Here is a 24908-nt window from a genome sequence, read left to right as displayed (position 1 = left end):
TCTGTTGCTACTTTGTCTTTTGGTGCTGATACTCTGTTCTCTGAGGTTGATACTTTGGTTCTTCTATGATGTTGTGCTATCTGTTCAAATGAGGGCTTTCTGGATCCTACTGGAGCTGGGGAGTAAGGTTGGGTCACACATTCTGTATTCAGAGGGTTAAGGATGAAGAGATTATACTGCTGATATTGTTTAATTAAATTGATACTTTTATAATAAGCTAAAGACTCGTTTCACTGAAGCACTAATCTACTGAGCAGCTACTTTCCATAAGATGTTCCCAGAAACTTTCTTATTCTGTTTGTTTAGTTATATTTTGGGGGGATCTTTTTGTTGTTTTTTGTTTGTTTCTTTGTCTGGGGTTTTCTGTCTAAGATTAATTCACTTGCCAAGTCTCTCTTGTTTTAAGAGCAGATCATGAGACAAATTCCTGTAACAAAGTATCTTGCTGAAATATTTTAGCATAATTCTTCGTGTTCATAATGACTAATAGCCATTGTCTTTGCGTGATGGGTGTTGTGTTTTTATTTATTCTAGGTTCCTGAGGTATACACTCCAGTTCTTGAACATCTAGTTGTGCTGCAGATCAACAGCTTTCCACAGTACAGTGAAAAAATGCAGCACATGTGTTGCAGATCTATCATAAAGGTGTTTTTAGCCCTCTCAGGAAAAGGTCCAGTTCTCTGGAGCTTTATTAGCACTGTGGGTGAGTCTATGATACTAACTTGGTTGGAGTTTTGGGGGGATTGTGGGTTTTTTGATTTGGATTTTTTTTCCTAAATCGATTAACCAATTCTAAGAGAGATATATGGAATAGCCATTTAGAATCAAAAATGAAGCCTTTCCTATTCTCTAAGGATGGAGGTTTAGCATTCTTATCATGTTATTTTTCAATATCTGTTGTTAAATCACTTCAGGAATGCATTTAACAACTGTTTTAGATAACAGGGTGGTTACGATTAAGGGCAGGAGAATGTATTTTTGTGATAAGACTTCCATTCCTGCTCTGGGGATTTTGAGAATAAAGGAATTTTGTAGAAAAATGTGCAGAAACCTATTCAATACTCTCTCAATTAACCCTACAAAATATTACAAAAAGTAGGGTATGTCATCTCTATTAGAAATGCACTCTTTTCATGCTCTGGAACTTCTACATAGTAAAAGTAAAATTCCAAATGTTAGTCAGGTACAGTCCTGTGAACGTAATATTGAATTGTGTCAGCATTGGTAACTGACAGTTCTAGTAGCCTCCAGCATGCTGATGTTTCTTTTTAATTATACGTAGAAAATATTTTTAATTTCTTTCAATTATTTATAATGTATTTTCTCTATTGCTCTGGCATTTCTGTTGTTTCCCATGGTCTTGATTTGGGAAGTGGTGCACCCAAGCACCATGCCTGTGGGAGTCATTAGGAATTGTTGCCTTTTCAAAAAGGGCATTATGGGCAATGCTTTGGGCATCACTGCATTCAGAGACAGGAAAAAGTCAAAGCAGTATTAAGAAAAAGTAGTCACAAGTAAGTTCAAAACTGGTTCCCTGTGAAACATCCTATAGTTAAGGCTTTGGTTTGGGCTATTTCATCCTTAAAGAAAAAATCTGTGTTCCTTTGTCTCTCCCTTATCCTGATAGAATATAAAAAATAGAAAACTGATTTATTTCATTGTTAATGTAATGAGTGATATGGATGCTGTGCCTTTTTAAGTCAGTTCAGGCAATTTGGTTTTTTGTTTGTTTCAGTGCATCAGGGATTAATCAGAATTTTCTCCAAGCCGATCACATTTTCAAAGGTAAAGTAACTGTTTAAACATATTTCTTTCATCTAGATTCCTGGATTATACATTCCAGTTCTTGACAATCTAACCCAGTAAACAGGAGAAGGCCAAAAAATGCAAAAATAGTACTATCTATTTTGTTATTAGTCCATTATTACTATTACTTATTGGCTCAGTTTTTACTATTCTCTCATCTCCACATCTGCTCAGCATAATATGGATGTGCCTCTCGTACTGAATGGGAAAATGACAGGAAATAGACTTTTGGCTGGTTGTGTTGTCTTTGTAAAGTCATCCGGCTTTCTTCCAGGTTAACAAATGTTGGACATTTTACAAGTTTTATTGAATCCTTTTGTTAAGGGAGGATTTTAAAGCTTTTTAATTCTGTGCAGCAGGATAACTGTAGATTCTGTCAAATACGGAGCACTAGGAGAAGAGCTTTAGAGATTTTTTTGGAAGGAGATTGTTGTTTTGTGTTCTTTTCAGATGGGTTAGGTGAGAAAGCTAACGTTTCTACCTGCAACAGTAATTTTAAATTGTGTCTTAGCGTGGGTCAGGTAGTTACATATGCAGTTGTGTTGGCATTTGACTGAGACAGAGTTAATTTTTCCCACAGCAGCCCTCATAGTGCTGTGCTTGTATTTGCAGCTGGAAATATGTTGATAACACACCAGCGTTTTGGGGACTGCTGAGCAGTGTTATCACAGCATCAGCACTGTCTCCCAACATTCCCCCCCTCACCAGTAGGCTGGGGGGATTTAGCCAGGATAGCAGACCCAAACAGACCAAAGGGATATTCCATACCATATGGCATCTGCTCAGCAGTGAAAGCTAGGAGAAAGGGGGAGGTGGGGGTCATTCATTATTAAGACATTTGTCTTTTGGAGCATCTGCTACATCACCAAAGGCCTATTTCGCAGGAAGTGGCTGGATATTCTCTGCTGAAAGGACATAGAGAATAAATCTATTCTCATCCTTTGCTTCTGCATATGACCTTTGCATTATTACTCTTCTTTATCTTGACCTACAAGTTAATCCATCTTATTTCCCCCCTCCCCATCCTGGCGAAGAGGGGAGGATAGAGTGGCTTGGTGGGCACCTGCCATCCAACCAAGCTTAAACCACCACAGCAGTGTATCTGAAAAACATTGTGTCCCTTTAGGATTTTTTTGGAAAAGAAACTTCTGGATCGACAGAACCCTCTGAAGCTGGAGAGGTTGGGACAGGGAGATGGAAAGTACCGACTTATAAGGACTATCTGTATCTCTTTAGAAGTCTACTGAACTGTGACACAATGAAGGTAAAAGCACAGTTAACATGGAAATACAAAAGAAAGCACAATCCTGAGTCTTATTGCTGCTTTTCAACCTTAGACTTTCTCTAAATGTCATAGTGTAGAAGGACTGTTTCTTGATTTTAGTTGGATTTTATATTGATAAATGAATTAAACGGGTTAATTTGTGCTTTCACAGTTGAGAAACATCTAAAACTGCATTCTCTGGATCATTCAAATGTTAGTTTATAAGGTAAAGAATTAATTTTCATTTGTGTTTTGAAATGCAAACTTTTTTCCTCCTACAAAGGAATGTGTTTTTGAAGATGCAAACTTTCTTACTGAAAATTCACCACTGCAATCTCTGAATCGTTTGCTGTATGATGAACTTATAAAATCTGTTTTGAAGATTATTGAGAAATTGGACCTGACTGTTCAGAAGCTGGATGTTAATGAACAGGTGAGAGCTGAGGACTTGTCCATTAATTGCTGCTGTTGTAGGGGAACCAAAATCACATCCCCTGTTTTGTTTTTGTTATGCTTAGATAGCACCTAACAATAGCAATAACATTCATACTGGGCAAGATGTTTTACTTCATATTTCTGAATATTGCATGGCAGTGTTAGGGGATGGAAATATCAGATTCAGTAGAAGTTCACAGAATCTGTTATTTTGGACTTTCTGCTTTGGCATCTACTGGTTTTGATTTTTCTTCTCAGAAACAAGCATCCCTTACTACTCCTTTAAATTGTTGATGTATCAATTAAGAGTCCTTTGTGTCAGACTAGCTATTAGCAGCCTGAAAAAGAGACCGTTTATCTGGCAAAAAACAGTGTAAATGCTTTCTATGTTGTCAGATCTGGTGTTCTTGCTTCAATATTTGTTTTCAGGATGAAAATGAAAGTGACAGGGCTTTGGTTGGACCTACTTCTGACCCTGTTTCAAATCTTCAGCCAACGAAGCCAACAGACTTTATTGCCTTTCTAAATCTAGTGGAATTCTGCAGGTATTGATATGTTTTTATGTAATTTGGAAGTTACAAAGTGGTTGGAAGAAGTTTGAGGTCAGATTTATTTAAGATGCATGTTTCTGAGTTAGTTTTATAGATTATATTTCAAAATGCACAAGATTATTAGCAGGGAGACAGTAAGGGGTTTTCAGTTGTCTGGATCATAGGTAAAAACATACTCGCTCATCAGCTCAGGTGTTTTTGAAGAGTACAGGAGAGGAGACAAGTCATTCACTTTCATTATTCGGGTGTAATTGTCTTTCCGTATATGATGTAACTTTTAGTATTATACTGAGCATATATCCTAAATACTTCAGAGACCAGAAATACAGTCTTCATAGAGTAGTAAGGGGCATTAAGTGAAAGGTACAGCATTAGTTGCCTGTGGAGGTCTAGTTGATTTTCCCTAAGGATACTATGGTCTCAGTAATGAAATGTGATATATGAGGATACAAATTCAGTAACAAGGAAGAAGTAACTTTGTACTCTAAAGCAAAATAAAAATCTTCCTGTGCTTGCCTCAGAAGGCAGCATGCAATTATTCCCTCACTGTCTTTGGAGCTGCTCTGTTTTAGCAATATTTCCATTCTTTTGCTGAGATGAAAGTTTAAAAAACCATATTTTATTTAGTTTCTTTTTTTTTCTTTTCCCCTCCACCCCTATGTTTTCTTTACCTCTATTTTAGAGAGATACTTCCAGAGAAACATGTGGAATACTTTAACCCTTGGATGTATTCATTTGGTTATGAGCTTATTATGCATTCAACAAGACTACCTCTTATTAGTGGATTCTACAAGCTGCTTTCTGTTACAATGAAAATTGCCAAGAGGATAAAATACTTTGAGGTGAGAGGAGGGGTAACTTTGCATTAGCGATTGTGCAGTTCTTTATGTATAGTATTTTATGCACTGTGGAAAATAGTTCATTGAAACTGTTACTTGTTTGTTTCAAATATTTATAGCCTCCTATGCCTCTAGTTACAAGCACATAGAAAGTCAAAATTTAGACTAGGAACCCACTTTGTGAAGAGACACCAGTCATGCATAATGTTCTTTCCAAAATCCTGAGCTGGGTGAATGGAGATAGGAAGTACTCTTGCAGTGCAGGCAGTACAAAAGATAGCTTGGACGTCAGAAGCAATCTAACCAGAACAGCAGAGACATGTATGGGTTAATTTTTCATCTTCTGGAGTATTCTTCTACTCCACTCATTGATTTCCACAGGAAATAAGATGCTCTGGTGGTGGATGCACTATTTGTGGCATGGAAACTATGTTAAAGTGATGGGGTGTGTGCCTGCTGTGTGTAGCCCATCACAGAGCCCACAGCCGTTCCTGCCACTGCTGCTGATGGCACCAGTTGAAGAAAATTTGGGAACTCGTTGTAGATGCTCGTACTGTGGATGCTGTTGTAAATTGCAGTTTTCTTATTCCATCATCATTCTTGCCACCTGGATATCTGCTGTTAGGGAAATTTGGGGTTCTTGTTGTTTGTTAGACGGGCTGACAAGGAGGAAATTAAGCCATGGAAAAGTTACTTTTCAATCATGTCTCTTGCTTATTGGCATTAAGTGTGTTCAAAAAAGTCGCCCCTCGGTGCACTCTGTTAATGTTAGCTTCTAACCTTTGGAAGATCAAAGGTACATTTCAAGTTCTCACTGATGCCAGTTTTGTATTGAACAATGATGTATGTATTCTGAGTTGATCTTGTGTTTCATATTTGTACTGTGTCATCATCATGACCAGGCTTCACGAACGAAGATTTGGGAAGGGCTCTGCCCACGTTTGTTGCAAGCGCGTTCGTGGCTAAAAAGGCCAACTGTGTACTACATGTGTTTTAATACTGTTCATGTGTGGTTTCTGTTTTGTAGGGTGTCAGTCCGATGAGTCTCAGAAAATGTCCTGAAGACCCAGAAAAGAGGTCTTGCTTTGCCCTGTTTGTAAAGTTTGGAAAAGAGGTAAGTAATGTTGCTCGCTAAGTTTCTTAGTCTGAATATTGAATTGAATATACATGATTCAATCAAAATTGTATCTTCTGAGAAATCTTACATGTATGATAGAAGTATTCCTGCTCTTTGGGCTATGCAACTTAGAGGCTTTTTAAGATCTTTTTCTGCCTGTTTTTTACTTAATGTCAGAAGAGATGTATTGTTCACCTATTCATATAAAATTGAGAAATAACTGTATACTTGTGTATTAATTACTTTCTGGTAACTGTCTGCAAGTGAATGAGATTCCAGTGTTGGTTTTGACTTGTTTATTTTACATGGATATTGATACAGCTAAGTTAAGATTTTAAAAGGTTTATGATTGTTCTTGACCTATTTATCTGAATTTTAGGTTTCAGCAAAAATGAAACAGTATAAGGATGAGTTATTGGCATCCTGTCTTATTTTTTTGCTCTCTTTACCACATGACATCATCATGCTTGATATCAAAGCTTATATTCCTGCACTGCAGGTGGGTCAAAGTGATGTACAACTAGCACTTTTTTTTTTTTTTACTAAAATACATGCAAACATTCTGGAGGAAAGTTAGTATCTGCTAAGCTATTAAGATAACTATTAAGCTTTATACTGTCTTCAGTGAGATATATTATACAAATGACTTGACTTTTTGGATAAACAAATTATTGGAATTGGCTTTTGACCTAAGCTGACCCTCTTAGTGCCCGTGTTGCAATATAATATGTATCTCCTGTGCTGATCTTGAGTGAGATGTTAAGCAGGCAAAAGTTATTACAAAAGGATATGTATTGTATGCTAAATGCTTTCAAACTTGGGCTTTTTTTATCTTTAAATAATAGTAATCAATAAAAATGAAAGGCTGATAGTTTTATATTTGACACACAGACTGCATTTAAGCTGGGCCTTAGCTGTATCCCAATGGCCGATCTGGGACTGGATGCTTTGGAAGACTGGTCAGCTCACATCCCCAGACATATGATGCAACCTTACTACAAGGACATTCTACCTCTTCTTGATGGTTATTTGAAAAGCTCTACATCTATAGGTACATACATGCAAAAAATTGGTAGTCTTAAGGGAGCGGAAAATAATTTTTTGTAGTTAATGCCTAAAGAAGTGGATGTGACATACCTTTTGTCTATATTTCATACTTCCTCTGGTTGGAAAAATACAGCTTCCCTTACACCCCAAAATTTACCTCTTTTTTTAAATTAGTATTTACTTGCTTCTGCTAACCAATCATTAATTATAGCCATTTTATATGTCACTTCTCTGTGGTATGTCCTTTGTATGCATAAATTAGTTTTCACTAATAGAGACTTATTAAAATATTATGTTTTCCTTAATAAAGCTTTTAAATGAAAGAATAATTGTCACATCTTAAAAATAAAAATGGACAAAACCAGAGTGTTGTGTCTTTTAATGAAATTATGGGTAGGTGCATGAGTTGCTGTTACAATAAACTGATTGATATGCTCTTTTTTTGTTCATCAGTTGAATCCCAGAATAACTGGGAAGTAAGGAAACTTTCTCGAGCAGCCCAGAAGGGATATAATAAAGTTGTGATACAGCGTATAAGAAAAACAAAGACATTTTCAGTGGTAAGAATCCTCTGTCTTTTTAGAGTTAAATGTTAATTGCTTCCCACTGTTTCTCTTCCTTTCTTGTATGCCTACATGTTTGATTTGGGTTTTTTTGGTGAGGGTTATTTCTACCTTAGATGAGTTTAATAAATCCCATTCTATAGAGTAGTTCAAAAAACTGTAACACCAGCGTGTCTGGAAAGATTCCTGTTCTAGGGTGAGAATGGGAATGAAGCAAGGAAAGGGAACTGAAGAAATCCTGTAAGTCAGTATCACTTCCAGACTGATATATTATGGCAACAAAAATTTAGCTCCAACACCCAAAATTAGGTACCAGCTTAGCAGTGGTGCACTATGCACATAGAATTTTGTGAATGTGTAAGTTTTTGGCTTTTTTTTTAATTATCTTGTGTGGATAGGTTTATTGTCTTTAGAGGCCAGCATATGCATCGCTTTGACCAGTGACCAGTAGTTCAAAATTAGTGTAGCTTAATTTGTATATTCCAGTGCACAAGCTAACTTGAAATAAACTTCTTCTTAGGCATGAAACTATTATTTAGTCCTATATATAGAATTCTTTCCAACCTAGTGGTGTTTAAACATAGAGCTCCTGGAGCAAGTCCAGTGGAGAGCTGCAAAGATGATGAGGGGACTGGAGCATCTCTTATGAGGAAAGGCTGAGGGAGCTGGGCCTGTTTAACCTGGAGAAATGAAGACTGAGAGGGGACCTCATCAATATCTATAAGTATCTGAAGGGAAGATGTCAGGAGGATGGAACCAGGCTCTTCTTGATGGTGCTGAGCAATAGGACAAGAGGCAATGGGCAGAAACTGATGCACAGGAAGTTCCACCTGAACATGAGGAAGAACTTCTTTACTGTGCGGGTGACCAAGCACCAGAACAGATTGCCCAGAGAGGTTGTGGGGTGATCTTCTCTGAAGATATTCAAAAGTCATCTGGACACAGTCTTGTACCATATGCTCTAGGGACCCTGCTTAAGCAGGAAGGTTTGACTACTATATGACGTGCAGTGGTCCCTTCCAACCTTAATCATTCTGTGATTCTGTGAAGCAAAATGGGTACATTTTATATCCCATACAGGCTGCTTATAAAAATAAGTTGGCTTTGTTTACCCTGGAGAAAAGGAGTCTCTGGGGGACATTCTTTTTTTATAACTCCCTGAAAAGAGGTTGTAGCAAGGTGAGGGTTGGTCTTCCAGGAAACAAGTGACAGGACAAGAGGAAATGGCCTCAAATTGCACAAGAAGAGGTTTAGATGAGATATTTGGAAAAGGTTGCCAAGCATTGGAACAGGCTGACCAGGGAAGTGGCAGAAGCACCATCCCTGGAAGCATTCAAAAAGCAAAGCATGGATGTGGCTCTTGTGGACATGGTTTAGTGGTGAACGTGGCAGTGCTGGGTTAATGGTTGGTGTCTATGACCTTTACTAACCTAAATGATTCTGTAATTCTATATAGATACAGTATCTAAATTTTGTGTTCTGGAATTAAAGCAAATGAAAAGAGTAATTTTTGCTTCAATTTGTTTCTACTTTTTAGATTGTTATGTCATTCTGTAGGTATATGTTATCTGTGGTAATAAAATTTTACTAAAATTTCAACGTTTATTTGAAAAGTTGCAATTGAATGCTCACAAAATGTGATGAGAATGCTTTCCAGTCTTGCCCTCTTTTGCTTATTAAACCAAAACTGTTCTCTTGTTTGATGCAGTTCTTCTCCCCTTGGGTTCTTCATTTTACTTTCTAATCTTTATGCTAACAAGAGCCATAAAACCTTCATTTACTCTGTAAACTGAATTACTTCTGTACAGAAGTAACTTTTCTTTCAATAATATTAATCAGTTGAATATTTTAGGAAGACAGTCCCTCCTTGGAAGCAGTAAGGACTAGAGTGGCACGCCTTCTTGGATCTTTGGGAGGGCAGATTAACCACAACTTAATTACAGGTGAGTACACTATCAATGTAAATAAAAATATTTATATGCCTCTGCTGTCTCTCTTGAAAGAAGATTTCAATAAGGTCTCAGCATCACTTTATGGGATTGCATGAGCTTTTCAAGGATACCTATATTTTGTTTCTCTTGTTTAAACAAAATTGCTTTTATTCAGTTCTGGGGTTTAGTAGAGCAAAGTATTCACCAACTTACTATGGAATGCAGAAAGTATGTAGAAAACTACAATTAAAGGCAAAAGATTATATATGCATCTGAGTATATGGTTTTATTTATTCCCCCCTTTCACCCTCTGGCTGCAAAGCCATTTTAAAACTTTGCCTCAGTTTGTAACTCCTAAGTACCTGTTTCACCTTTTAACTACAGTTCTCACTTTAGTCAGTGCAAAATTTAGTCTAGAAACTAATGTAGTTATATAGAAATTTTATTCCTTTCTTTATATGTTTACATTTGTTTTTTCTGCCTTTACAATCAAATTTCTTTCTGCCACGTACTTCTCTATTACTTACTCATAAATACTGTTGGAAAGTAGCCTTATTCCCTGGAAATTAAATACAAAGTGTGGTCAGCTTTGTTAACCAAATTAGCAAATATGAAAATATAGGGAGAGAAGGGAGTAAGTATGCCAGTTTTCCTTGGAAGAGATGGCCAGGGATGTAGTCATGTTCTGTGCAATTGCAGGAGTCTGTATGTTGGATCTTGTCTGATTGACCTTCAGGAATTTTCTATAACATTAGAAGACAAAAGTTGCATGTCTTAAGAAGTATTTTAAATCAAGTGTGATTCAATGTCTGCTGGATTTATAATTGTCTCCAAACTTAATCTGTATTGAAACTGGAGACTTCTGGAGCTCTCTCCTGAAATGCTGGCTACAGTTTTTACAGTACTTTATAAAGAATTAACATTACATGGCAATCTAACTGAAGTTGAAAGGTTACAGATTGTTTTGACTGAGCTATGTAAATACTCACTCTATGTGTATGATATAAAGCTTGTTTTGATCTTTTTTCAAATGCATTAGCTACCTCTGCAGAAGAGATGATGAAGAAATGTGTATCCTGGGACACTGAAAAGCGTCTGAGCTTTGCTGTACCATTTGCAGATATGAAACCTGTCATCTATTTGGATTTATTTTTGCCTCGTGTGACTGAACTGGCTCTTTCTGCAAGTGACAGACAAACAAAAGTATTGATGTTTTCTCTACATTTTGTTTTGTGCTAGCTGATAAATATTGCATAAAATAATGCCTTCCTTGTGACTAAAAACCTATTTTAATTAATTCACAGGTAGCAATGTACTTCTTTGCTCTTTCATGATGATGTTATTCTGAGTGTTTAAAAGCTGAAGAGCAGAGGTTGCACTAAGCTCTGTCAGACAGCATTGTGCTTTAAGAGTTAGACTTAACATAAAAATGAATATTTTAAACTAGTGGATCTTCATTGTTGTTTGGCCTTCTTCTCATGCCTAGCCTATGAACTTACGGGCCTAATCCAGCAGAGCACTTAAGCAAATATTTTCTTACTGTCCTGGATTGGGATGGTGATATCCAAAGAGGGTCAAGAATGGAAGTATCCTTGAAAACATAATGATGGGTGACTTTTCTAATGATTAATTTTCTCCAGCTGAAATGTGACTACCCATGACAGAGACTAAAACATTAGGAAAAAGACCAGTATGTGCGTAAATTAATTCCATGGTCACAGTCTGTTCCTGAAACAATGATTTAGTATAGATTGGAGTGATTTCTCAAGTACACTATTTCTTGTGACTTACTCTCTTCTGGCCACAGTTTTGTCTTCTCTGTGAAAGTAATGGATGCATAACCAAAGGGATTTTTAAATTTCAGGTTGCAGCGTGTGAGCTCCTACACAGCATAGTCACATATATGTTGGGGAAAGCGACTCAGATGCCAGAAGGGCATCAGGGTCCCCCACCTATGTATCATTTACATAAGCGAGTATTTCCAGTGTTGCTTCGTCTTGCTTGTGACATAGACCAGGTAAGTAGATTTATTTATAAGCATTTTAATACCTTTAAATGTGGGAATTAATTAGTAATTTTATTTAGAAGTTTTCCTGTCAGAAGTTTTCCTAACATGTTGCCTTTTTTTTTTCCTCAAATGTAATGTATTTTTAAGCTGAAATTCTGTTTTAGTTTGGGAATGGGGTGGAGGCCTTTTCGAAGACTTCTATAATGCAGTGTAGTTCAGAGTAACTCAGAGAAATGCACAAGAGAGATTCAAGTTTCAAGGTTCATTCAGCGAGTTTGTGGCAATAGCACTCTTTAGCACCATATTTAATTTCTATAGTTGTTTTTCAAGAAATTAATTTGAGGTGACGTTGATTGTTTCAATACTGAATGAGTGCAAAGCTGCAATCACAGAAAAACCATTTGGGAGAGAATTTGTAACTGCCTCTTTGACATCTCAGGATGATATATTTAATTCAAACATCTGAACTTGGTATTTCTCCTTTGTTGCACAAAACAGAACAGACACATAGGTTCAGCTTTGCTGAAATTACAAGTCTTGTGGCTTTTGAGACTGCTGTTTGGACCCTGGCATCCAGATCTATTTTTAGACCAAAGGGACTTCATGTTCTGTGTTACCAGTTTAGGTGAAACCTCTTCTTCCGGCATGTGGCTCAATGTAAACCATAGGAAAATAATGTCTGGATTGGTCCAAACTGATGCATACACACTGCATTATAATCATGTATACATGCATATATAAGCATATTTAGTGTTTTTCCCTTCATGTTTCAGTAAAACAGTATTCAGTCAGATTGATTTACAGGTAAAATCGTTGAAGTCCAGGAAGTCAGAATAATGTATGTGGTAAAGACCGATTTTTAGATGTAAATACAGATTAAGAAACAAACTTCCCTGTTTACCTGACTGTGTCTTGGCATATCAATCTGTGGCATGCAATGTGCTTTGTCTCAGAGAATCTTACTGAAAGTAAGTTTGGAGGTCATTGAAACCAATGGAATAGAAAACAGGTAACCAGTTTTAACTATCTGGGTTTTTTAATCCCTGATACAGGAATGTAATACGAAGCTCTTTTTTAATTTTATAGACCCTTTTTCAAAGTACTGGGTTTTATTCTTACATATTTTGAATAGCAAAATAGCACAGAAATGTATTAATCCTAGAAATGTAGTTGATGTTTACTCTTTTCAGGTAACGAGACAGTTATATGAGCCTTTAGTCATGCAACTCATTCACTGGTTTACCAACAACAAAAAGTTTGAGAGTCAAGATACAGTGGCATTCCTGGAAGCTATCTTGGTAGGTCGTAAGTCTTTCCTCACTTTTTTCTGTGCCATTTTTAACTAGCATCATTTTACTACTGAAGGAACTAGGAACACATGAACAGATATAATGGCCCCTTAATTGTCTGAAAGAAAGAAAGTGTTTTTTAATGACCATTTAATGCTTCTTAACTGAGATTTTGATGATGGATTTCTCTTTCTTTGGCATTCTCAAAATACAGCTATATGATCTTTAGAATCGTTATAGGATTAATGAAACACTCTTTATCCTCAGTGTATACTAGGAACTCCTGAAGTACATTTAGCACTCATCCCCCTGAATGGACGTTGCTTTTGTTGTGTGCTTAATTTTTCTCCAAGTATCTAATGCTTTCACCAGGTGCAAAAGCTTTAAATTTCAAACTAGCTTTTACACTGAACTTAAAGTGGTTGGAGGCAAAGTAGGTCAAGAGGTCTTGCAGTGCTCTTTTTAAATGTAATTTCAGAGTGGCATAGTGGATCCAGTTGACAGCACTTTGAGAGATTTCTGTGGTCAGTGCATACGAGAATTTTTGAAATGGTCTATTAAGCAGACAACACCGAGACAGCAGGAGAAAAGCCCAGCGAACACAAAGTCTCTCTTTAAAAGGTTGTATAGTCTTGCTCTTCACCCCAGCGCTTTCAAGAGACTGGGCGCAGCACTCGCTTTTAACAGTATCTACAGAGAATTTAGGTGAGTAAACAGAACTTGAAACAGTAACTGGCTTGGACTAAAGGTTCAGTGAGCTAAAAAGAATTGTAGAGCTCAGTCATCCACTGTCACTCATTCTGTTAATGCATACAGTAGCTGTAAAATTGAGTTACTTAGCCTAATAATTTTTATTATAATTTAATTATAATTTTGTCGTTTCTACCGGTGGGGAACATATAAATCTAAGTTTTTTATCACAAATTTATTGGAAATTATTTATGCCTTTTCAGGATGGTCAGCAAATGTCGCTGCTAGTTTTTAAGCTGGTTTAGACATACTTTTTTGTGAAAACATCTTGTGCGGTTTATGTCTACAGTATTTAATTTGGTGATTTTTAGTTAGAATTTCACACTTAGTTCTTCTTCTACTCATGTTTCTTGTTAAATTTTTTCCTGATTTTTAAAGGGAAGAAAATTCTCTGGTGGAACAGTTTGTGTTTGAAGCCCTGGTTGTTTTTCTGGAAAGTCTGGCCTTAGCCCATACAGATGAGAAATCATTAGGTGAGCTATAGTTAATGAACTATGGAATGAAGAAAAAAGTCATCCTGTTGAATCTTGGGTTAAAAAAGAAAAACTGTAACTGTAAGAAAAGTAAATGTGCTTCCTTTTGCAACAAAGAAAGAATTATTTTTCATTACTGGTAGAGAGGTCATTTGATATCTAGTTAGGAACTCTTTGAATCAACTCCTTGCAATGTATAAAGGTGGAATATTTTGAACTCAGGAGAAAGAACCTTATCATATTTATTATGATTTACAATTTTGTAATAACACTAAAAATGCTACTAGTCCTTCAGATTTGAGTCCTGGTTTCGCACTTACACAATGTAAAATGTAGCTTGATGAGAATCTTAGTCTACTCTTTTATAACAAACAAAATACTCCAAAAATTGACATTTCTTTGTATTTTGTGAAAGATTTTCCCCATTTTGTAATACTCTTTCGTGGTTGCCTTGTCATTACTCTGTTTAACAGTATGGAGATGTGTGAAGAATCTATGACCTCTTACACAGTACTAGCAATTCTTCAATAAATCTACTCTTCTTTCTTTTTTTTTTAATGCTCTAACTTTCATCAGTTAACAGTAATTAGAACATAAACCCAAGAACTGGTGTAACAACACTTTATGTCTTTCAGAGGAATAGTTCAGGCTGTGATAGAAGTGACCCTAAAAGAAATTCTCATATGGGAAATTTTTAGTTTCTCTAAGCACAATCACGGAAAGTAGAATACATATTTATACTGGAGGCTCCAGGGCTGGCTAAGGCCATGCTGGCCTGTCTGCTATTTCATCATTTTGCTCTGCACCCTTGAAAAATTTACTGTAGAAGCACAGAGTAGTGGAGCTGATAGACATTATCCTCTGTGTAAGTCTCTTGCACTGCGTCTATAGTTCTAATATCTCAATTCATTTAACCAGATTGCTGGAATTTACTTATAGATGGCAATTCTCTCTTTCTAACAGGTACTGCACAACAATGTTGTGATGCTATTAATCACCTGAAGCGCATCATCAAGCATAAAGCCCCTTCTCTGAACAAGGAAGGAAAACGACGAGTACCACGGTCAGCAATTTACCTCTTTCTTTTTTTAATATTACATTTTAATGAATTATGTCAGTAGTTCCATTAAATGCTTGGGATTCTGAATGAGGAATTCGTCCTATGGCAGTTGCTGATACAGATGTCCCAGTATATCTGTTGAACCACTGGTGGGAAAATGCTGGACATAATATGAGAGGATCATGATGGTCATTCTTTATTGCAGCATGGTGAACTTGCTGTAGTTTAGCAAGGACAGGCAGAAAAGAAAAGCATGTTTCCCTCACAGCAGTGTTTATAATAACATTAGCAATGGTGCTACAAAGCAGCACTTGCAGGAAACTCCTCCAAAGCCTTTCTTACTGCTGTTAAGTGTTAGCAGAAGCAGAACAAGCTGCAACAGGATGATCAGCAATTAAAGAGCAGTAACAAAAAAGGTGGAAGAAGAAAAAATGGATCCGGTATCAGGCTGGATGAAGTTCTGAGTCGCCTGGTCTGATCACATAGCTGACCCTGCTTTGAGTAAGAGGTTGGACTAGAGATCTCCCGAGGTCCCTTTTTACCCAAATTATTGTGTGATCTTAAAAAATTGGCGAGTTGAGTCTAGATGTGGGTCACTGATGTTGTCTTTGATAAGTTAAGAGACTGGATAATTAGGGGAATGGAGAAATACTGTGCAGGCTTATTTAAACTTTAATCTCCATTTTTGCATCTCTGAGTTACAAAGAGAAGCGAAGATACTTGATTCTGTATTGTAAATTGTTTTGTAAATTGTTTCTACAAGGACTATGCTCTGGGGATCCAAAGTAGAGTCTGGGGATCCAGAGCAGAGTGAGGAAAGAGAAAGATGTGCTTGTAGAAGAGCTCTTCCTTGTAGTGCAAATGGGTTGTGGTTAGACAGATAAAATGCCGTGGTGCTCATGGAACATTTTGATCTCTTTCAACTGGAAGACTGTGGCTTCTTGGTAGATGTCAAGAGGATTGTTAATCCCTAATACTTCTTTGCAGAGGATTTCCAGCTACTAAGTCAGTGTGTCTTCTGGACGTTGTCATGTGGCTCTTAGTGCAGTGTGGACGACCTCAGACAGAGTGCCGGCATAAAGCCATGGAGCTCTTCTATGAATTCGTTCCTTTATTACCAGGTATTTTAAGTCACAGTGCACTATTATCTTTACTTTTTAAATACTGTGCATACCTTTCCTTCGTGTTTTCCATGCAAGGTATTAATTACAAGAAAAATTATTTTTGAAGTAAATATCTCTTCATTCAGTGTTGTTAAATAAAAAGTGAGTAGTTGCTTATAGTGCAAGTCAGGTATTGTGGGAACCTCAGGGTTTGTGGGCATAGAAGAGGGTTTTGTGGTGGACTTCCTCCCAGGCAGGACAGAGAACTTCCAAGCCCAGAACTGCTGTAGTATCCAACTAAAAAGGCAGAATTTGCTGATGGGGGACCAGTGGAAACGTCTTACAAATTGGCCTCTTCCTTATGGGTAATTTTAACAGTATGACCAAGGCTAAAGCAGAGCTAATACCTTTTCTGCTAGAAGACCCACTTTAAAACACAAAGTTTGTGTGTGTTAGTCTGTTTGCCTCTAATTCCTTGCTATTGAAATGCATTTTTCCTAGAGAATTTATATTTCTGTTTCTATCAGGAAACAAGTCTCCGTCTTCTTGGCTGGCTGATATTCTAAAAGCCAGAGATGTTTCTTTCCTCATTAATAAATTTGAAGGAGGTGGCACTAATGCCAGAAATCCATCTGGGATCCTCTCTCAGCCAACTCTCCATGGTATGCAGCAACCCTTCAGTTTACAGGCTGTCATGCAGTGGATGGATATGTTCTTAGCAGCACTGGATTGCTACAATACATTCTTTGACCTGCGAATGATCAAACCTTGTGAAATACTGGGTGAGTGATTATCTATTGCATGAGGTTCATTCATGTGTGTTACACAGAGTCCATCCAAGATGAGTACTTAACTTGGACTTGAAGGTTTTTTTGTAAATGTGGGAAGTTTTCAATGACAGTTTTAGTGGGATGTTTTTTTATGAAGTACTTTGTATCTTAAAAATGTTTCTTTTTAGTCCTAGAAATATGTCTTTGAGTTTCTATCTCTGAGACATCTACTTACCAGCAACTTCTTTTACTCTATCCCATCTTTGAAAATTATTTTCTGGAGCTAATTTCCCACTGCTGGGAAGAGCAATAGATCTTTTTTTTTTTTTTTTTAAATCCTTCCGAAGCTTTTTACCTGCTCCTTAATAATGTCTGGAGACAGCTATCAGAAAACAATGAAAGAAGTCACCTTTTCACTTCAAGCCCTGTGCATGTTACTTTTCTTCAGTTCCTGATGCATCAACAGCATCAGGTCCAAAAGCCTTGTATTTGAATTTTGATCAGGAACCTAATAATACCTTGTGTAGCCATTGAGTCTCCCAAAAGGTTTTTCTTTTAATTATTCTTGCAGGTCAGTCTAAACAAAATAGTTTTGATCGCTGATAGTACAGTTGCATAGTTACTTTATATGTGAAGTCTTGTACAAGTTTCAGGTGGTCTGTCAGTGTCATCTCTGTCTTGGTTTAAAACAGTACTGTAAGATCATTGTTGGATGCAGGTAGCATAGGGCTAAGTCATTCAAAACGAGGGATTTAAAATTTTTACCCATTTTTTTACATTTACCTAAGTCATCATCTTTAATAAGTGCTTGTAATGGTCAGTGTTTGTAGTGATCATTAAGTAGAACACTGCCCTTTATTGCCTATAATATTGCCTATAATATTAATATAATATTAATATTTAGAACCGATATAGGACTTTCAGAAAACACTGGTGTGAGATGCAATGCCTTTCTGTTTGTTACCTCAGTCTGACTGTTTTCTTCCAAGCACAAAACAATATATTTAGAAGTTCAGAGCGGCTGTATCATTTCAACTTAGTGTGATTCTTCTTAGGTGTAAATGAAACTTCCTCATTCTTGGAAGCTGTGCAGTTCTTCCTTGAAACTATTGCTTTGCACGATATCCACGCAGCAGAGCAGTGCTTTGATTGCAGTTCGAAAGGCAGCATGTTCAGTCCACAGGAGAGAGACGTGTACAATTACAGCAAGTGCACCATTATAGTCCGAATCATGGAGTTTGTCACCACGATCCTGGAACTGTGCCAGCAGGATTTCTGGAAGGTAGGCACTGAAATCTGTAGTGAATGCAAGATACAAATTTTACATGTAGCTAAATATGCGTGTTCTATAGATGGAGTACTTGCAATGGATATTTCCTGTGTGATTCCTGATGGCATTAAATGTGTGGAGGTGGTAGCTGCTTGAAAGGCAGATTGGCCTATTCTTCCTTTAATTGCTTAGCTTTGATGCAGTATAAACCATATTTAACTATATAAAATATAGCAATTATGATTCTCTTAGGAAATTTACACTGCAAAGTTTAGTTCTGAGACTGTGATTGTTTCTTGTTTGCAGTAAATCTCTAAGAGTGTGCACAGAGGTGTACATCAGGATTTACAGGTGTATATTCAAGACAGAAACAGGCCTATGTTGACTTAAAAGATCTTACATGCATTTTGATGAGATAGCATATATCCTATGTCTATTTTTATAAATACCGAATTTCTGTGCATTCCCATAATTGATTGAAAGTCAGACATTTCAAAAGAGAAAGTCAGTGAGAATAGTTACTGTTTCATGCTTGGTTTCATTTTAGATAGATGGATTAATGATAAGATATGAAGAATAAAACAGGGAAATCAATGAATTTTTAAAGGTTTATTTAATGTTGGGTTTTTTTTCCTTTTAGCTACTTGAGAAGGAACTGCTTAATGCAACCTTCACAGAGCTTGTGGTGATGACTGTGTGTGATCCATCACACATAGGCTTTAACACAGCTGATGTGCAAGTCATGAAAAATCTCCCAGATGTCTCAGTAAGACTCTTGAAAGCTTTTATGAAAACTCCCTATAAGGAATCTTTGAAACTGTGCATAAAAAAAAGAATCACACCTCAGAGGTAAGTAGGTACTTTCTGGTAGGCATGAATCCGGAAAAAATGCCACTGGCCATGAAAAATGGGGAAGTAAACATTGTTGTCTACGGATGCACATGGATCTCCCAACCAATGTAATGTTACTGCTTCTCTTTTCTCTTTAGCCTTGAGGACCTTTGTTCTGTTGATCTGTTTAATTCAGATGCACGTTTTGATGAAGTTAGGTTTAGTGCTGTCCTTTCTGCCTGCAAGCAACTCCAGAAATCTGGCCTGCTTCATTCTGTTCTTCATAGTCAGGTAATTATTTATCCAGAAAATAATGTTGAATATTTGTATACAGGGAAGAGCTTTTCCTGTGTAAAAGGCCAGGATGAAAACAGAGAACAGATCAGATGAAGTTGTTTAAAGTGAGATTAACAGCGAAGAGCTGGTATTGAATGGGATCAGAAATAAATGTGTTATGGTTATTCCACAAATCTGAGTAGCAGAATACTAAGGTTTGAACAGTCTTCATAACAGTTGTTCTTTTTCTGGTTGGCTCCAGATGCTGGAAATCAGAATGTAGATTCTAAAACTTACTTTTAGTGAGTTTCACAGGACTGAAAACTCAAAAACTCAGGATTAACTATCCTACAAAGGAGGCATTTTTTCAACAACTTTTAAACAGAGACCATTCAAAATTATAAGGGAAATTAGAAAAGGAGTATTTTCTGACAATAATAAAGAAGCAGTGTAGTGGGTCTGAATTACAGGAAAACAGGATAGAGAGCAGCTGAGGGGTGGAGCTGTAGGCTATATTATTCACATTCCTTCTGCTAAGTTTCTCATTGTAGTAAATCTCTATTTTACTTTGGGTTGAAGGGAATCAGGTTATGCAACAGCCACAAAGGCTGAGAATTTGTGAGCAAGGCTGTATTTAACAATTATTTAATTTCTGTCAGGTGTTGCCATCCATCTTCTATGTCTTAGCAGAATCTAGACTTGTGATTGTAGTATAGTGATAATCAAGGAGCTGCTTGGTTTACCACTTGTGTACCACCCATTTTGACTAAGCTGTTCATTTTACTTCTGTAATCTAGTAAACCTGAAAAAGTGGAGGAGGATCAAAATATTTTGAAGATTTCCAAATTACTGTTAGTTTGTTCTGAACTTTGTATACAATAGGTTTGTCTCATTTCAAATCTTGGTTCTCGTTTAGAAAGGTGTCTTGTCATGGTATGTTTGCATTGCTTTATAAGAAAATTATCTGGAGTTCCTGTGTTTTCATCAGCTATACAGATGGATTGGAAGGCCTTATGGTATTTTTTTCAGTTTATATTAATTGTCGTTTGTTTGTTTGTTTGTTTCCATAGGATGAAAGGCCTCCTTTCTCGGTTGGCTCCAAGCTTCTTTCAGTTGTTTATAAAGGCATTGCACGTGGGGGTGAAAGGATATCTCTTCCATCATTAGACATTAACAGTAAGCGATTAGCTGATAAACTCCTGCAGCTGGCCTTTGCTGTTGATGACCAGGTAGGATATGGTTCTCCAGTTTTAATACTCAACGTAATTTAATACTCATCGATAGTCTTCTCTCCATATTTTTAGTAGGTGTTTCATTCATACTCCTACAGAGGAGCTGTAACAATTCACCGGCTTAATTGAGGGACGGTTGTGGATAACAAGCATTTCAGCATTCTGTTAGTGCTTTATGTTGTGCTTTCTAATAAAATAAAGAAGTTTGGAATGGAAGCTTAAAAAAAGCCATGCTTTTCTAGGAAGTTTCCAAATGAAATGTAATTTCCTTGAGATAACTCTGTCTCTGTGCCTTGATTTTCACAGTGTGAGGAGCTAGTAAGTCTGCTGTTGAACACAGTAGCGTTATCTGTGCCGCTATCAGGAGCATCCCAGAACCACCTGATCAGTTTCTCTCATGGGCAGTATTTCTACAGCCTCTTCTCAGAAACCATCAATCAACAACTGCTGAAAAACCTGGATGTGGTCATAATCCAGCTTATGGAGTCATGTGTCAGCAATCCCCAAATGGTACTGGACTTCTTTAAAAGGACAAAATCAAAAGGCAATGTTAGAAGTAACGCTTTTATTATTGTTGTTGTTAGAAGTGGATGTAACTGAGTGTGTAGTGGGGGAAGAAGTGCCTTGGGTTGAATTTCAGACAGCAAATGGATTGATAGGTTTTATTTGGGGTTGGGTTTCTTTGGTTGGTTGCGGGGGTTGGGTGTTTGTTGGTTGGTTTTTTTGTTTGTTTTGTCTTGTCTTACTGGTGCTATCTTCATGATCTCTGGCAACCTGACATTATTTAGGCACTCTGTCATCTCAAATCAAACTGAGTGGAAAGCGCTTACCTATTACCTCTCCTGAATCTATGAATCAGGATGTCTTTGCATAGTACTTCAAATCATGAATGTCCTTTCAAAGTAGGGACCCATTTACTGTGCTTAGATTTTCATTGCAGAGTGGTCCCAGAGCATGTGGACTGGATTTGTTCTGGATAAAACTAAACTGGAAAACGAACTCCAACCACTAGTGGGCATTTAGTCCACAGGACAGGAGTAGAGATAGATGAGAGTATTAAAAAGAGAGAGACACACGCACAACCCTCCTGACCTGAAACAAATATGGGGTAGTTGTCATGTACTCAGTGTCAGCTCCACTTGTTCTGCTGAACAGATTTTCTCCTGTTGGTTGGCAGTACTTACTGATGTAGAGCTCACTTTCAGGTCCGGGAAGGAAACATGTTATAGTTGAGAAGCTCTTCCTTCGGTGCTTCTGATAAAGTGTCAAAAAGACCAAAAGTCCGCTTTCCTTTTTGCTTAAAAAGATTCTCAGGGAAGTAGAATAGGAAAGTAGAATCACCTTTTTAAAAATAATGGGATCTTTTTTAATCCGAAGTATTATGCTTAAAGGTTTTATTTGAAAGTAACAGTTTAAAACACTTGGAGCATAATTTTTGATGCTACCAAAAATTGTTTAATTAGATTGTAGGGAGATGCGTATGTTTTAAAAGGCTGTTTCTTATGATGACTTTGTAGTGTTTCCTGTACAGAGCATGCCATTAACTTTTTTAAGTGTCTCTGATAAATGATACGCTACTAATTTCCACTGGCTACATGTGACAATAGTGTGAAAAGTCCCCGTTAGCTTAACTGAGGTAAATAGCCAAATTGGGTCAAACATTTTATTGTCGTCTGCTGGTTTTGACTACTTTTTTAAAAAAAATGTATTATGGATTACATTTGATATCTCTTCTTTAGTTTTATGCATTTGTGACATAAGGAAGAAGAAAATAATTTGTTTTACTCTGCCATCCACATCTGGTGAAATTACAAGGTTGATAATATTAATCCAGTTTATAAGTGGTTGCCAGCTATTCAAGAGGAGAGAGAATGCAGCATTCAGATTTGGAAGTCACTAACCATTATTTTCGGAAGAAAAGAGATTTCAAACATATTTAGTTCATATTTGCTATGCCAGGGTTTTGGGTTTTTTTCCAAAATGAACGCAAATAAGTTAGCATATGTGCTGTTTCTCAGTTTCATACTAAAATTTTCAAGTACTGATCTTTAGAGGTATTCTGGATTATCATTTGTTCCTCCATATTCTCACAAAAGGTATGGGAAGGAGTTGCTGCATTGTACTCTGATTGAAACAGGAGTAAATTAGACAGAAATCTCTTTTTTTAAGAAGAATATTCTTTTAATTTATTGCAGAGAGCTTCTCCTCTATCCTTTTGAGATTTAAATCTAGCATTGCTTTTGATGTTTTTCTTTTTTAATGATTGCCCATACCAATGAAGTGATCTTATCATCTTTTAATTTGGGATGCAAGAATCTACCTGTTGTTTTTTCCTTCCAGGTTGGTAGCATTTTGAATGGCATGTTAGATCAGAGTTTTAGGGAGCGTGCTGTACGCAAGCAGCAAGGAGCAAAACTGGTGACAGCTGTACTAAGAAACTGGGAGAAACTGGACAGCTGGTGGGCCAAAGGTTCAGCTCCTGAGAGCAAAATGGCAGTCTTGACCCTGCTGGCAAAAGTTCTGCAGGTATGCATTGCTTTATAAAATCCAGGTAACCTTTCTAATTCTATAGGAATTGTATCTTTCTTTCAAGAAATGCTGTTTCATTCTAATGCTTTGTGTTTGGGAAAAAAAAAAGTAGTTGGAGAATATCAGAACCTGGTTTTTTTATCAAGGTAGTACAAAATATATTTGGACAGGCAGAAATTACTAGATTTTGCTCTTCTCCCTCTCTTTTTTGTTTTTTAAATTGTTCTCATGTTTTAGCTGCCTCTTTTGGAGAATTGGTGTGAGTGCAGAGAGTGAACTTTGAAACTGAGCAGCCTCTGATAACATTCTTTGTCATGTTGGTATTCCAAAAGTCACAATGTAGGAGTGCTACCCATATCAACAGAATGCAGAAAGATCTTTATTTTAAAAATCCTTAATTTCCCATTACATTGGGATTTTGGTCTCAGTTTTTTTCTTTCTCTATTCTGAAAACATAATTATCTGCATATCCTATTGGGGTTTTTCAGGAACTTGTTCAAGTAGCTGTACACAAATATATGAGAATTATTTTTCTTTTTGATAATTAGTTATTTTAAACTTGAATTGGTTTAAAGGTATATGTTAGGATACAGAATGCGAACTGTGTTGCTGTGTTATCTGGCAGTGAAGTGACTAGTAAGAAATTTGGCTTTGAGAGGGAACTTAATGTTTTTTTAACTGAAAAATATCCAACATTATGATTTTATTTGTACTGTGTATGAGTTTTCAGAATCCTTATTGAGTGTCCTTTTAAAACCAAAATCAGTCTTTATGTGCTTTCTGTTAATTCAGTATATTTTTGGAAATAAACAGTGTTATAGCTCATGGGCTTTTTATTGTTCATTAATACAAATCTCTTTGATTAGTTAAAAAAAAATAAATATTTTTATTTCTTTTGTCTTTCCAGATAGACTCTTCGGTTTCTTTCAATACCAATCATGAAGCATTTACAGCTGTTTTTAATACCTATACCAGTCTACTCACTGATCAGAGTTTAGGCTTAAATCTTAAGGTAAATTACTCACTTCAATGGCTTCCCTACCCTCCCCAGATTAGAATGATAATTGTTCATGGAATTCCCTGTTCTTTGGCTTAAATTACAGCACAGACATCACTTCTGTTTTTTATTCTTCTGTTCAACATACTAAAACTTGTACATCATACTTTTTGTCCTTCAGACAGTATTACAGTAGGACAGTATCTCAGATACCATGTTTTGGTTTAAAGTGGGCTTTTTTTTTTCCCTTGCTCAGATGAAAGGCCTGTAATTTTTAGGAAAAAAATGACTGTCAGCGAATTGTTTAGAACTCCGAAGTGTTCATTTGAGAAATGATGGTTAATCAGACTTTTAGTAAGGAGTGGCATTTCCTGCAGGTCAAATTATGAACATCTGTCATTACTTAATGTTCATGTCTGCTAGTATGAGACCAGTACTAATGGATTAGCTGCTATATGTGGCTTGGTCGGGAGAGGGAGATAAAGTACTGCATACTGAAAGCGGAAGTTATAAAAGATGCTGGAACATAAGGGTTGGAGTAGAATATTAAAAAGTTTTGCACTTTATGAAACAGCTTTGCATAGTTGCTTCTCAGCCGGCCTACCTTTAATTAGACAGAGTTTTGTGCTTTCCCATGCATTTGAAATAAATAAAGTTTGGGATCTTGCTTCGGCTGTGAGGTGGTGCATTGAATCCGCAACTTGTGTGAGAATGAGTGCTTGCTTAAAAGAACAATGGGATATTATTCCTAGCCATTTCAGCTGTGA

General features: G+C 36.7%; 1 protein-coding gene across 2 annotated transcripts in view; it reads left to right on the top strand.

Annotated features, from left to right (window-relative positions):
* PRKDC (protein kinase, DNA-activated, catalytic subunit) overlaps positions 1-24908 on the top strand; it is an 84547-nt gene that overhangs the window by 10669 nt on the left and 48970 nt on the right. For both annotated transcript variants that reach the window (XM_051769619.1, XM_051769611.1), the window contains exons 13-38: positions 535-703; positions 1736-1785; positions 2933-3070; positions 3354-3503; positions 3935-4050; positions 4739-4898; positions 5923-6009; positions 6392-6511; positions 6904-7063; positions 7513-7619; positions 9475-9565; positions 10593-10756; positions 11418-11570; positions 12752-12859; positions 13329-13555; positions 13979-14073; positions 15037-15136; positions 16121-16254; positions 16764-17018; positions 18062-18288; positions 18917-19125; positions 19266-19398; positions 20454-20612; positions 20922-21125; positions 22956-23141; positions 24052-24156. In XM_051769619.1, the coding sequence (XP_051625579.1) occupies positions 535-703; positions 1736-1785; positions 2933-3070; positions 3354-3503; positions 3935-4050; positions 4739-4898; positions 5923-6009; positions 6392-6511; positions 6904-7063; positions 7513-7619; positions 9475-9565; positions 10593-10756; positions 11418-11570; positions 12752-12859; positions 13329-13555; positions 13979-14073; positions 15037-15136; positions 16121-16254; positions 16764-17018; positions 18062-18288; positions 18917-19125; positions 19266-19398; positions 20454-20612; positions 20922-21125; positions 22956-23141; positions 24052-24156 (3807 nt within the window). The remainder of the gene's footprint in view (positions 1-534; positions 704-1735; positions 1786-2932; positions 3071-3353; positions 3504-3934; positions 4051-4738; positions 4899-5922; positions 6010-6391; positions 6512-6903; positions 7064-7512; positions 7620-9474; positions 9566-10592; positions 10757-11417; positions 11571-12751; positions 12860-13328; positions 13556-13978; positions 14074-15036; positions 15137-16120; positions 16255-16763; positions 17019-18061; positions 18289-18916; positions 19126-19265; positions 19399-20453; positions 20613-20921; positions 21126-22955; positions 23142-24051; positions 24157-24908) is intronic.

This window comes from Manacus candei, unplaced genomic scaffold (assembly GCF_025592945.1).
Source record: "Manacus candei isolate 608988 ecotype Guabito, Panama unplaced genomic scaffold, ASM2559294v1 h1tg000008l, whole genome shotgun sequence".
NCBI lineage: Eukaryota > Metazoa > Chordata > Aves > Passeriformes > Pipridae > Manacus > Manacus candei.
This window is presented reverse-complemented; position numbering and strand designations above follow the sequence as displayed.